Source organism: Amblyomma maculatum, chromosome 1, assembly GCF_055883805.1.
Source record: "Amblyomma maculatum isolate TAMU_Amacu chromosome 1, ASM5588380v1, whole genome shotgun sequence".
NCBI lineage: Eukaryota > Metazoa > Arthropoda > Arachnida > Ixodida > Ixodidae > Amblyomma > Amblyomma maculatum.
Window position 1 is genome coordinate 248,920,973 of NC_139344.1, and position 14,607 is coordinate 248,935,579.

The 14,607-nt window shown below is 43.6% G+C and overlaps 1 protein-coding gene and 1 long non-coding RNA gene across 3 annotated transcripts in view; one reads left to right on the top strand and one right to left on the bottom strand.

The window, feature by feature from the left end:
• The window catches only part of arm (armadillo), a 39,317-nt gene extending 26,640 nt beyond the window's left edge, over positions 1 to 12,677 (bottom strand). Inside the window, exons 1-7 of one of the 2 annotated variants that reach the window (XM_084590813.1) lie at positions 12,524 to 12,677; positions 11,623 to 11,688; positions 11,160 to 11,281; positions 8,263 to 8,368; positions 3,715 to 3,902; positions 3,339 to 3,643; positions 204 to 405 (exon numbers count right to left, since the gene is read on the bottom strand). In XM_084590813.1, the coding sequence (XP_084446939.1) occupies positions 204 to 405; positions 3,339 to 3,643; positions 3,715 to 3,902; positions 8,263 to 8,368; positions 11,160 to 11,281; positions 11,623 to 11,668 (969 nt within the window). In that variant the 5' untranslated portion in view covers positions 11,669 to 11,688; positions 12,524 to 12,677. Of the gene's footprint in view, positions 1 to 203; positions 406 to 3,338; positions 3,644 to 3,714; positions 3,903 to 8,262; positions 8,369 to 11,159; positions 11,282 to 11,622; positions 11,689 to 12,437 lie in introns of both variants that reach the window. The other variant, XM_084590814.1, reaches the window with a different exon arrangement.
• A 341-nt stretch (positions 12,678 to 13,018) lies between these two features.
• Positions 13,019 to 14,607, top strand: part of LOC146206187 (uncharacterized) — a 41,570-nt gene continuing 39,981 nt past the window's right edge. The window contains exon 1 of the long non-coding RNA XR_014704379.1: positions 13,019 to 13,628. This is a non-coding gene — a long non-coding RNA (uncharacterized LOC146206187). The remainder of the gene's footprint in view (positions 13,629 to 14,607) is intronic.

Here is a 14,607-nt window from a genome sequence, read left to right on the forward strand (position 1 = left end):
CAACAAATTTCAGCAGGACAAAAGTAGACATGTAGAAAGTATATGTCCCAATGCTGGAAATTGCAATGGTAGCTAAACAACCGTCAAACCGCCCCACAATTAGCAAGAACACTCCAAGTCACACACGTACTGCCATATAGTGTGCACAGAACAGAATGCAACAAAAATGGCAGTGGTGGCACATGTTGTAAGATGTACCGTACCTTGCTTTCTTGGTTTCCATACGCAAGAATCTGCAAGCAGTCTGTGACAATAGCCAGAAACTTCACATTGTTCCTTTGAAGAAGGGACACCATTTTTTGAAGGCCACCAGCAAGGCGCACAGCCATCTTGGAGCCCTCTTGGTGCAGCAACAAATTGTGCAAAGTGGTGATCGCATAAAACAGCACAGACTCAACTGGTGAGCTGCAAGTTAAAAAAAAAAACAAGATATAGCAGCTAACAGGAGCATATCTACAAAATCAACAATGAATGATTACTGACAAACTGCATAATCAACCAAAGATCACGGCAAGGACTACCAGTGGAATCGATTTGGCAGTCTTGCTCTCAGAAATGTTATATCGCAAAAACTATAAAGAGTGATTCGTAGAAATGAAGACACTGCAGACCTGGACATAGTAAAATTTGCAACAGTGCACAATCTTTTGTTACATGCAGTTTTCACATGAAGAGCAGCGGATAATGAAGAAAGCAACCAAAATGAGAAATAAATACTGGTGAATGCATAGCAAACATTCACAGTAAATACTCATTACAGAGTCATAAAAACAGATTATGAATTAAATTGCACTTCAACGTAAGTGATTACACAATTTTCAGCATTTACTATGCACTGCTGCAATAAAAATTAAATATTTATTTTGCAGGGCAAATTTCACAGCATAAATCAGCACTAGACTCTGCACACTGTGCACCGTGTCATTACTTATTGCAGCCTGCCAATGCACACGTGTAGATTATGCCGACAGGCCAGTTGCCGGCACCTAGTGCTCTCTGCACGTGTGCAAAAGTGGCTACAGTAACCAGTTTTCCAAGCACCAGAATGGGAGTGGGGGAGCTCAATCGATTCTTTCCTGTTTGACGAACACAGCCCAGTGCCCAAATATGGCAGTGCTCTTTACCCTTGTGAGGTCTATACGCTATGCTGCAAGTCTAATAAATGGAGCCACGTGCAGTGGCACAGCAGCAACGATGAACGCGCACTGACAAGGATAATGCAACTGCAGCTGCAGCCGCTAATCAACGCCACCGTGGCTCACAAGATGCCGCTAATTATGGGGTGGAAGGGGGAGAGAAAGACTGCCGCCTCTTACCACCTGTCCCACTTTACCCACATGCTGGCCCATCACTGCCATAGGAATGGCATACTAGAATACTAGGTAGTGTCATGTTTTCTTGTCAAAATGAAAATCCAAGGCATCATTGTGCGGAGATCCGCATGCGTCATGCACTGCCTTCCACAGACTAAAGGGGCACGCACGTAAAGTAAATCCCCCGCCTTGTCGACTTAAGGCCTAACCACACGGGAGCTGCATTTTAAATCGATATGGAGTCACAAGATGCATTTTCGCGGCGCAGGAATGGCCAGATACCAGTGCCACATGCATTGTTTGTGGCATATAAAAAAGTGCATGGTGTGCCTGCTTGTGGAGTAGGCAAATGCTATGCCGCAGGAACAGAAAGATAAGTTGATAGCTACACTGCTGGGCCCCTTCCAGGCACTCCGAGCAAGATGGAGAGCAAAAATCAAGAAAAGCAGCTGCACTCGGAGTACAGTGATAAAGATTAGACAGTAAACTAATGCTATTTTCAAGTATGATAATGTGGGCTGTTTTCATTAAGCATGAAAACAGTTCACTTAAAGCAACGGCAAAAAATGCTCTATTATCAATTATCCTCTCTTGGAAAGAAATTCATGCAGAGCCAGAAGACCCCCCTGAAAATTCCATGCAAAAGTATAGCAGCATTCTTTGTATTTGCGGAAGTCCTGCCGAGTGGATATTCGATACATCGAACTACACAGTGTGCCCCTGCAAGGTTTCTCCAGCCACCCCTGTGACGATGCCCTTTCGTGCATGCCGCCAAACTGGTTGCGCTTCCCTTAGCACCTGCTAGCAGTGCCAATGCTCTAAAAACCCTTGTGATGAGGTGAGTGGTCTCCTTGAAAGTGACCTTCGGCATGGCATGCTTTTTTTTTTTCTACAGAGACACTGTTGTCATGCGGGGAAGCTGACGTTCTGCGCACCGGTTGTTGTGCAATGAAGCCAGCCTATCCAATGAAGGCTTGAGGCGGCTTTCGTGCAGTTTTCTTCACTGCCAAAGGCAACACAGAAAACAGCTGTAATCTAATTTTTATTGATTTGCTGCATTTGTGGGTACAAGTTCCCAAAGCACTGTCCACTGCAGCTTTGATGCAAGCCCCCAACTCTAACGGCACTTGTGCCACATGGCAGTGGAACCGGTTATCGGAAGTGCAAGTGTGCTCTGTGAATGAAGATGTTTTTTTTGCCAATCTGTACCCCCCTGCTATAATACCTTGAGGCAATATGGGGTAACCTCTGTATAAAGAATAAAAATGCAAGCAGCACCAACTTTGACGCCCTGTCTCTGCAACATATTTGGCGTGCACGCGTGCTGGCTTGCATGCATGAAGCAGTGAAGGTGCGCCCAGTGTGCGCTCCATTTCGACGCCTGACGGGAGATGATGCTTGGCATGTGGGTGCGCATGCTTACGCCTCGCGGGTCACCGTACCTGCGGCAAGTGGTGTGCTGCCGGTATGCTGGCGAGCAACATGCTGCTGCAGAAAGCACACTGCTTATGTGTGTGCTCCATAGTCACACTTCTAGATTGCAGACAGGCCTATCTGACGGCATCCAGCGTACGAGAGGAAGAAGATGGCTACACAGTGTGAAAGAGCACTGAACCAGAGGGGGAGGGGTGCCTCGGTTCACAAGCTGAGCTAACATTTCAGCAAGGAGACTTTTCTTCACCTGGGCCATCTGTGTATGTTTTATATATTGAATTATCGATATATATTTTATAGAACTATTTTGCAATCTCCTCAGAGTTTGATATATCTAAACACACCTACCAGGCTCCCATATCCTACTTCTTTAGGTGCCTTAGACAACAAATTTTCCGGTCCCTTCAAGTTAGTCTACTATATTGCCATTGAAATATTGCGAATGCGGACATTTACACCCTCATAATTTGAACAACTGAGTCAGTACTGTAGGACCACAAACAAGTAGGCTATCTTTTCTTCTATTTCTGATGCATCTATGAGGACATGATTGCAAGCACCTCCCCTCCTCAAAATACAAAACAAGCTCACCTGAGCAATTTCACCAAAGCCGGTATCCCTCCAGATTTGAAGATGGCTAATAAACCTTGGCGGTGATGGGACAAGTTGTGCAAGGTCCCTGCAGCGCATCGAGTGGTCTCCAGGTCGTTGGATGTGGACATGGCCCTTACCAAGGCCGCTACCATCTGCGGAGAGTTCATGATAGCGTGGCGAGAGGCCTCCTTCTTCGACAGCTGGTGGACCATCATCGCTGCCTGACTAACAACAACTTGGTCTTCATCGTTCAGCAATTTTATTAGCTCTGGAATGGCTCGGGTAGCCAAGTCGGCATCATCCTGAAACAGCAGCACACAAGTCAGTTGTGTAATGAAGTCAATAGGGCACCCAATAAATGTGAACATTTTACCTGGTAGTTGATGAGGTTCACGACAGCGTGCTTCAACATCTGCGACGGCTCAGACAGACGCTGCACAGCAGTTGGCTGTGCAGGGTCATACTGAGTCGACGGTATCTCGATTCCTTCGTCCAGTGTTTCGGGAAACATTGCGGCGCGCACCCTCTGCGATCGAGTCTGGCTCAGCTGTTGATTCATCTCTGAAGCATAAAAAAAAAAAAAAAACATGAAAAGAGATCCTTCAGAGGGCTGCTCAAGAGCATGGTGATAGTACAATGTTGCGCACACTTGAGTGAAGGCAACCAGAACTGCACTTAGTTGAGGTCAACATGCTGCAGCTATGGATGCTTTCAAAATGAGCTGAGCAATGCAAAACATTCACAAGAGCAACTTTACTGTGTACCAAATTGAATATATGCAATGTTATAAATTATGTCCAGCAGACAAATGAGAATATAATAATTGGTTCATAGGAAGGAAGGTGGGAGCAAAAGTGGAAAGAGAGAAAGCCATTTCAAACAGTGTGCTAGCACGAGAGTTATTTTCTGCAGCTGCACGCTTTCCACACAATTCACCATATTAGGATAATTTTCACACTAAGGTAAAGTCCAACTATTTATTTACTACTAAATGCACAAATATAACCTAGTAGATACAGTTACTCATATCATGCGTACTTCAATTTTTGTAACCACGCCACAAAATGGCCACGTACCGCCACTAAAGTGATGCCTCACTTACCGAGAATCAATCAGCTGTCCGCTGCCTGATGCTTCTCTCGAAACCAGAGTACACGAGTCTTTGGAATACTGTCAACGACCTATTTTTTGAACTCACTACGGACCACAAAAACCTCTAAAAAACTGGGCACTCCAAAAAAGGAAGAGGCCAGCAGCTCTGTACCCATTCTGATTCTTGATGGTCTCGCAGTGCAATGTTTACTGGCAGCAGCCGGCACTCAACGTGCGCTCGTGCCGCTGACACGTCGTGGGCAAAGTCCAAGCACGAAAGCGAACATTGCCACTGTGGGTTCGCTGCATTTTGAGACTACTTCACTGCATAGTCCTTCAGTCCATGTGGTAAAGCACCTTCAAACGTGGCGGGGCCATGTTGAAAGCTGCTACTGCATCGCAATACGAAAAGGGCCCTACTTATGCTCCTTTCTAGCTTGAATCTTGCTTTGATATTATTGGCCCCCTGGAATCTGAACTAATGACGCTCCACTACATATCAAATGGAGGCCTGGGGAACATGGCAGTGCCGCGGCAAATGTGAATGAGGTTTGAAAAATCTAGCAATCAGTCGCGATTCAGCCAAAATTTCGGGCGCTCATGTATATTAGCTCCACAAAGCATGCTGCGGTGCCGTGAAAAAATCTAAATAACTAAGCATGTCCAAAAAATTGGGGGTTCGAATTATCTGTCACCGACTGTATGGTAAACATATGATTGCAAACACGACACAAGCATAATACAAAATGAAAATCACCAGGGTGTGAACAGCAGTGAAATGTTAAGAGGCATTTTTTTCCCTTGCAAGCAACCAAGGCAACATAGCCGACCACGAACAAGCCCGAGCCCCTGTCAACCGAGCAGTGGATGGCCTGCGAGGGACCAGCTCCTCACCTGTCACGGCATTGGTATGCATTAACCCCGCCGGGGTGGCGGAGTGGTTACGGCGCTCGAATACTGTTCCCAAGGAAGCGGGATCGAATCCCAGCCTCGGCGGCCACTTTTCGTTGGAGGCGAAAAGCAAGGCGCTCGTGTGCTGCGCGTTGTCAGTGCGCATTAAAAAGCCTCGGGTGGTAGAAATTCCGGAGTCCTCCACTACGACGTCTCTCATAGCCTGAGTCGCTTTGGGACGTTAAACCCCACAAACGAAACAAAACCATTAGTATGCATTATAGAAACTCCCGCAAAATTAACCCTCCCTCCTCACCATTTCCTCACCAAAACCAAACAGGTGGCTTGACGTCGACTGCAAACCACCACCCAATGCCTTCTCTCCCTCATACACAGAGGGTAAAAATCTCCTAACTGTATATTATGCCCAAGTACCAGAGCTGATTTCAGGTACACCTACCAAATTTGCCCCAGTTAAACCTAAACCCCCATTTAAAGGAGTACAATCAGAGGAGCGATGGGATGCTGCTTTGCGCAATTTACAACCGGAGCTACAGCTCCGAATTATGGACTGAGCTGAAGTTTTGCCACCACCAAGAAAAACCACATGAATCACATATAAACCTATTCAAACAAGCCCATGCCCCACATCATGGTATTAACCACTTTCAAAGCAGCTAGCAAAAAAAAATGCTGAGCCAGCATTTGTCTTTGCAAGCAATATTCTACTTTCATACAACACTAAATGTGTTAATGCTGTTTGCATGAAGCAAAACTAAAGAGCAGAATATGTGATCTGAAAAAACCTTTTGCTTGAGATCTCATAAGCATATTAAAACGCTTGTTAAAATAACAAGCAACAGGAAAAAATCAACAGTGCTTAGCTTGGCACTTGGCTTAGCTATTGCAAAAAGCCAAGTGCTACTGCAGCCAAAGGCAGAAGCAAAGCATCAAGTAGACAAAATGGGCCAGACGCTATGTGCCACTACATCCAACGCTCCAACACCCTAGAGGATGTCGTCTGCACACATTTTCAAAAACAATTTACAGTGACTGCTCACAGTGACCTCTGGGTTGTGGTGTGAGAGTGGTGGCAAGCATGAAGAAAGCTGCTGCATGAGGATGTTGTTACCTGCTCCAAGCAGTCCAAACCACATATTTTCGTTTTGCAATGTAAACAATAAACAGGATTAGAGCACACTTGCCATGCTCCAGTCGTGCAAAACACAGATTATGGCTAAAAACACTTCGACTAGAGAGGTCTGCATCATTTGTGCCAAAAGGTTTGGTTTGGTTTGAGAGGTTTAACGTCCCAAAGCGACTCAGGCTATGAGAGACGCCGTAGTGGAATACTCCGGAAATTTCAACCACCTGGGGTTCTTTAACGTGCACTGACACAACACAGCACACGGGCACCTTGCTTTTCGCCTCCATCGAAAAGCGGCTGCTGAGGCCGGGATTCGATCCCGCATCCTTGGGAACAGCATTCGAGCGCCGTCCAGATGGCTCTTGCTGCCCCCCCCCCCCCCCCCATTAAAAGTACCAAAATATTTCTCATGTCAAATAACCCTTTATAACGAAAACAGTATGTATTTTCCCCACTAGCTTCAGGTACTGCCAAACCAACATGGCTACACCTATATCATATTTTTTCATGTTAAATTTTTGGATTTCGTTAGTAGGCCTGTTTTATGTTCTTTGCATTTTTACAAGTGCAGGAGCATAGTACAACGAGAACCATTTTGGAGAGAAAAACTGAATTTGAAAAATTCAGTTTTTTAGCCTTTTTCGCCAGTTACCTGCCTTATAATACTTTTTGAAGAAATTTTCAATTCTTACCGTATTTACTCACATAATGCTCGCACCCCCAACATTGGGCGTCAAAAAGTAGTTTTTTTTCCCTCGCATAATCATCGCACCACCTACCACCGCGACAGTCGTCTGCTAGTAGTAACAAGCGCCATCTTTGGAGCGCCACTGAACCTAGCTGGCCTCGTTGTGTGCACATGCTACCAGGCGGCGATAGCGTGCTCGGGTAGATTATCATCATCGGTTAAGCTTGTCTCTCTCTCTCTTCCATGGTGCTCATAGTTTTGCTAGTGGTCTCCGACTCTCGTCATTGTTCCTTCGTTCCGTCCGTGTTACTTGCTTTGTTCCACCGTCTACCGTGTTCTTGGTGCCGCATCAAGGTGGGGCGGTATGCAAGTTACACAGCTGCTTTTAAGCTGAAAGCTGTTGAGTACGGACTACAGCATAGCAACCGCGCTGCCAGCAAGCACTTCGACGTCAACGAGTTCTGCGTAGTGCACTACTGGAGACAGCGATTGCAGTGTCAACACGGACTCGGATCAAGTCTCTGATCAAGAGTAGAACTGTATGGTCTGCTGTGAGCATTATACCACGGAACGTGGGAGGTGATGAGGCTGCGCGCGGTAAAGTGCTTTAGCAATTTGTGCTTTTGGCGACCCTGTACTTTTATAACAAGAGTAAGTTCTGCTTGAAAGTAATGTTTTGGTTATATTTACAATAGCTGAGCTAGGAATCCCAATTTGCACCTATTTAAATTAGCTTTTAGCGCTCCAAAACATTTGCTCGAAAATTTTCCTCGCATAATTATCCACCCCCCAACTTAGCACCAATTTTCAGCGAAAAAAAAAGTGCGAGCTTTATGAGAGTAAATACGGTATACATAGAAAAAACTAAGGTATGAATATATACTCACACTTAAGGTCTTTTCACAAAGTTATTGCCACCAATGTGTAACTATTTTTTTTCCTAGGAAACCAGTGGTTGAAATGTTTCAAACTGATGTCATTCAGTTCTTAGGCCATTCTGAATGCAATCTTACCATTTGCATGCACGCGAGACAAGTATGCAGCTTATGACCTATAAAAGGCTAAAGAAAAACTAAGAACGGAAAAATGGAAAGCATTCGCACCATCTACTTGGTCAGGCGTAAATCCTTGGCCAAAGCCAGGCTGCTCCCAGTCAAAAACCATTTGCTCGTCACCCAAATCATCTTCCTTGCCAGTTATGGAGGGTGTCTGTGTGCAAAATCACAGAAGGATATTATACAGATGAAAGATCACATTTGAAAGGATCACAAATAACCAATACGACCAGTAAATCACAAAAAATGTTAGAATTCATACCAACAAAAAGCAAGACAAATCCTATATTCTTGCCATTGATAAGCAGACCACTGTGGCAGCTTCAAGCCAGCATGTGAGGCCAATGACAATGGAGTGTCAGACAAAGTTGGCTGCAGATGCTGGCTAGGTACCACGTGAAAATACATGCACGAGTTGCACAGCACAACAAAGAATAACCAAGTTACTTGCATTTTTACACATGCATATATATATGTATATACACATACACACACACAGAACTTTAAAATCTAGCAGATGGCTAAATTGAACTCAAATCACACTTAAAACCACGCTTATTCAAAGCACTTCAAAGGGGAATGAGGGACATTAAGAGCTCACAACATATCATCCCCCGCAATCAAAATTTTTCCAAGCCTTGCTTCATGGCAATGCCAATGAACATCACACAAGCAGATTGAAGGAGTACTGACACCAAAATTTGTGTTTTCTTTCTTTGCAATGATACACACGATGTTAGCAAACAAAGTGGCATCTCAAATGTTCAAAGTTCCAAAGTCATTTAGGACCTGACATTTTCTCATGTCTAAGCTTTGATTTCAACAAGTAACAGTGGCTCACAGCACCTGAACAGTAGAGTTCAGATAGTGTGAGGCACAGCATATTATTACTGCTGCTGTTTCATTTATTGTCATTCAGACTCCAGGAAAGGTTGGAATTAGAACTATAGTGACTTAAAATGATGAAGCAGCGATTATATTGCAGTTTTTTTCTATCATCCCATAAACTAAACTAATCTTTTACATCATAGTCATTATGCAGCTGTTGAAAGCTAAGCTGAAACATGAGAAAAGAATTAAATTACAAATTATTTACTGGACATGGGCAAATTCCACACTGTGACCCATTTATTCTGACGCCTTGTGCTACAAATAAAACTGCATATACTGAATTCCGTACTAAAATATTCATTTACCAGAGCTGATCTGTGTTAAGGAATGCTAAAGTGACTTTTCATTATATGTGCGTATACAAAATAAAAAACACATTACTATAAGGCCATTTGTCTACACCCCAGAGCTTCCATACATTTACAAATCATAGACGTCAATAAGGCCTCTGGTTGCAACACCGTCCCCATTAGCATAAGTCAATTGTGTGGAATGACACACATGCAATTTTATTATACTGGCTTAAGATATGCACCGTAACCAGTCTTCAACATCATTAGTTATGATGCATGAGAGCTGAGCAAAGCGGACAAAATAATAAATTCTACCCACAACTCATTCATCGTGGCTTTCAGTGTCTCGGGTGATGACACCAGTTTCGTTTGAGGGTGCAAAATATGTTAAAGAGGCACTGAAAAGGTGCCCACTGAGAGCAAGAAAAGCTGATGATATGAAATCTCCCATCATTGCACATTTCCCGCAGACTAAAACCTTACCGACGCCATCTTTATGATATCGCTCTTTAATCAGTTAACTCGTACCTAGGAGTTCACATCACTTGTAAGCTAAGCTGGAAAACACATTGAACACATTAACAGGGCTAATCAAACTCTAGGGTACCTAAAATGCAACTTTTGCTCCGCTCCTACAGACACAAAGCTCACCTTTTACAAAATTACTGTTTGTTCCCAAATAGAGTATGCACCTTCAATAATGGACCCAGGGACAGGCACATTCTTATTAACCAATTAAAGTAACCACAATAGAGCGGCATGCTAGTTTTCTCAAACTACTACTGCAAATTCAGTGTATCCAGCATGAAATGCACATTGGGCTTAGCATTGCACGCATCCCATCAAAAAGTTGCACAGCTCCGCATCTTTAATGAGATAACACCACAAAAACCTGTGCAGTGAAGTTCATTACATCGTCATATGTGTCATTAAGACTGGAACAAGTGCACAAGGTGGGCATGGTACCAGGCCACAGTAATGTTTTTCTAATTCAGTCAATCCATGCATGTCAAAAAAACTGGAACCACTTTCACATTTCCATTTCCATCCATACAGATATTTTCCCGTTTTAGAATGCAGTACTCAACAACACACTGTATTAAAATTCTTAGAGAAAAAAAAACTCATTACTGAGTGTCCATTACTGTTTATTATTGCCTCCTATATTATGATGTACAAAGTATCACGTAACCCATTTCCCTCTGCAATGTTGTAGGCCTTGAGTGTATAAATTTCCCCATCACAATGAGTTCTACAAAACAAATTCTCACAATAGCTTGCACATCTGTTACATAGGACAATATCATGTAAGCAAAGTGGCAGAATGCAAAGAGAGTGATGCTCTCTATTCACATATACCTGCAGCTCTCACCATGCTGCTCCATTTCTATTTTAAAAGTACCTCCTCATAAAATGTGTTACGAGAAAGCAGGGAACCAATTGTGACTGGAAAAGAATGCACCTGAACGAGCACAGTTGTCAGAATCTGCCTTGGACATGGTTACATGCCTTTAACACAGCTTAGCAATGCTCTGTTGTCAGTAATAACATATTAGCTATCTGCGAGTGCTAGTCTATCAGTTTAGGCTGACTGTGTTCTTTAATTTAATTCAATTTCAAACATCATCAATCAGTGCAACAACCAGGACAGACATGCACCAGAAAAAGCAACAATACTTCACATGTAAATCACTGCTGTGAAGAGGCTTGAATGCTTGATATATATGAATTCCAACATCAGAAAACTGCCAGCGCTCTCACCTGCGTAGTAACACCAGAGTGAATTCCAGAGTCTGCCAGGTAATTTCCTTGTTGCCAGAGAATTGTCTGTTCTTTGGGATTGACAGGCACATCGCCAGGGTTTGAGTAATTGCCATGGCTCACTGCAAAGAAATGTCGCAAACCAATAAAGTTAATTCGTGGCATTAACAAATTTCTAGAGCTCACAGATACAAGGCAGTCTGCTGCAGCAGAATCTAAAGTTAGCCCTCCATTGATACAGAGGTGCACTAAGTGCTATAAATTTAGATTGAACCTTTCAAACAAAGAAGCATGAAAACGACCACATGCTATAACGATTTTTATTAATTTTTTTCCATCACTGCCTCAACCAGTGATGACCCAGTCCTGTTAAATCTGTGGCAAAATCTTCTTCCCTGTTGAAGTAAGTGACATGCAAAAAAAGATGCCCTAGGAACACCCGGAGTCTTGTTTTCAAACTCACTTGACCGGGTAGCAGGCTGTGCACCCGACTGCATTTGGTAGCTCATTCCGGTCGTTCAGCTCTTGCCTGAAAAATAGAGGGCATCATTAGCATTCTACACTGCCCAATACCGGCAAAAAATATAGTCATATCGCTCAAAGAGAATTCTAAACGCTAGTTCAACACTGCCAATTCTGAAGAGGTCGACTAATCCTCACTGATCACACTTTAAGCAGACCCTAAATGAAGCTACAAAGACACACTGCCGATGCGTAATCAAATGAATCAGTTGCAGTGCAGACATGCTTTCTGATACAGAAACTATTTCCCCTCTATTTGCGCATTTCGCCACAAAATACCGTTCTAACCAATAATATAAAAAAAAAAAAAGTAACTCCGAAAGTTGCATGAGAGCATCCTACTAGAGCGCGTCTCCACCAGAGGGTGGGCACGCCAAGTAGGAATGCCGGAATGCAGCAAACATGAACGGAAAACAAAAATGAACGTAAGGGGAAAAAAGAGGGATAACATCCGGTAAGACTTGCCGTAACAAAACATGCTCAAAATCGGGAGCACATACTAGTGAAAGCACTTAGATGACACAGGGACATTGCATACAGAAGAAAAAGAAAAAAGAAATAGCACACAACACAACCGCTGACTGTCAGATTCCGAGCTTTTCATGTTTAAAAGAAATATGACGCAAACAAGAAAACTATGACGTGAAATAAGAGCAAGACTTGCAATGTGCCCCAATCGGCGCAAAATAGCTTGGTGCAGAAAGTTAAATCAAGAAAGAAGCTAGTGTGCGACGACTGTAAGCCTACTGGACATACTCAACTTCGGTGCCGAAACGTGCTTCGGACACCGCGGCAGGAGCGTGCGTAGCAGTAGCAGCTGGCATATGGCAGCTTCAGCTTACCAGAGTGAAGGCTGCACAGCCTGAGGTCGCGCCTGAATGTTCGAAAAAGTCGATTATCGTTGCCGTTTCCGTTCAGCCAAAAATGGCGTCACGAAACCATCGCACACCAAAAGCACACACCGTTGCCAACTCAGGTCAATGTAACATCCCTAGAACTGCCACAAAAATCCCTAGATCGTGGAGAAAAGACTATTTTAAACACACCGTGCATTATCAAACGATAAAGTTCTTCGCATGCTGTCCGAGAGCGGCAACAAGTTTTTGTCTCTTTTTTTTTTTCACTGTATTCGTGTTTGACTGCAGGACTTTTTTTACTTTTTTTTTTTAATGCTGAGCCTAGAATACCAACGGGCTAGGCGGGCCGTGCAAGCAGTGCAAGGCTCCATCAAGCTTGAGATGTAATTTCGTTTCTTGCCTGTATTTTTCTTTTCTGGAATGGGAGAAACTGTTGTCGAACACGTGAACAGTTGTCGTAGCGTGAGCCAACAGACGATCCCAATGATTTTAGGTAGACTTAAAAATTCTACCGTGCTAACCACGTGACCTTATAATTTTTTTTTATTTGCTTTTGAGCACGCAGCGCCATCTCGTTGTATAACGTTGTACGTTGTACCATGGCCTCGTTGTATTGTACTGTGTGTTTAAAAAGTTTTTTTTCTTCAAAACTCGCCGCAGCATCTCGTCTAGGCGAAGGCAGGGGTAGTGAGGAATACCACTTGAACCATTCTGGCCGAGGCTGCGACCGCGGCATGGGCAATTTTCTTAGCTCGTGGGGATAAAAAAGATTGTGTTTTTTTTTTGTTTGTGTGTGTGTTGTATGAAGACCCAAGTCTTGACTCGCGACGACATGTCGTAGGGCTGCACTTGCGGTACTGGACGCTTGTTTTTCTTTCATTTCCGAGCATGCATTTAATTGGTGGCCGGTGGCTAGAGTTGAATTAAGCGCAAAGTGAACCATGTTCGCGTGCCATGTCAAGAACATGATTGTAATTAGGTCATAGACATCGGAGTGGCCATACGCATTTGGGATCGGTCGTACTGTTGCTTCTCTCTCCATCGTCGCAGTTTGGCTGCTTTTGTTCGTCCCTTGGAATCTAGTGAAACGGTGAGCATGTGAGAAATTGTGTTCTTCATTTTGATGCCGACCTTTTGTTCATTGCTTCGCAACAGCTACCCTCATATGTGCAGTAGTTTAATTGCAAGAAAAAGAAAAAAAAAAAAAACTAATGCCGCTTTTGTGAACCTTGCAGCTATTTCAGGTCGCTGCTATATATTTCTACGAAGTTAGTAGTGACAAGAGAACACCGTGAGAAATGCCGTGCTCCGAATACCCCAGTCGGATTATGTTGCGGCGTGCCGATTCGTTGCACACAGATAGATGAAAGAGAGGGCGCACCCGAATGATCTCTTGTTTCCTGTCCGGTTGGATACAAAACGCACCTTTTAAGTATTGAAGTATTTTATTGCTGACCGCAGACATATAAGTGGTCGAAAGCATATCACTTCGAAAACACGGCACAGTGGATCAGATGGGACAGAATTTGGCATCTCTTCCTAGTTTTTACACACTTGTCAAAAGGAATGTAAAATACAGCAAGCAGAACATAAAATGCAGGGATCACAGCACAGCGCGAATATCACTGGCACAGTCTTACTTCATGTCAAACACACTCCAAATATCATTACAACAGCGTGCCCGCATCATATTTTTTTATGCTATTTTTTTCGTAGGATATGGCACCTAACTGAACCAAAACTGTCCGTCACATCACAGCTGTAGCCTGTTATTCTATATGTGTACATTCTGCGAAAGTGTTGCTGCTAATCTTGGGATTTGCCTGCTTTGTGGTATGAAAAAGTGTGCTGCTATGTGGAAGTATGGTCATGGTCATGTCAAATTTTACTGTTATCTGGTGATGTTGAGAGCAACCCCGGTCCCAATTACGATGCTCCTCAGTTTAGTTCGGATAGCGAAGCTATTGCTGGGATTTACGCAGTACTGAAACGTCTAGAACTATGTCAGACGCAGTTTTTTCAGGAACTCCACATGCTCAAACAACAGCAGAGCGCTACAAGTACGTCTT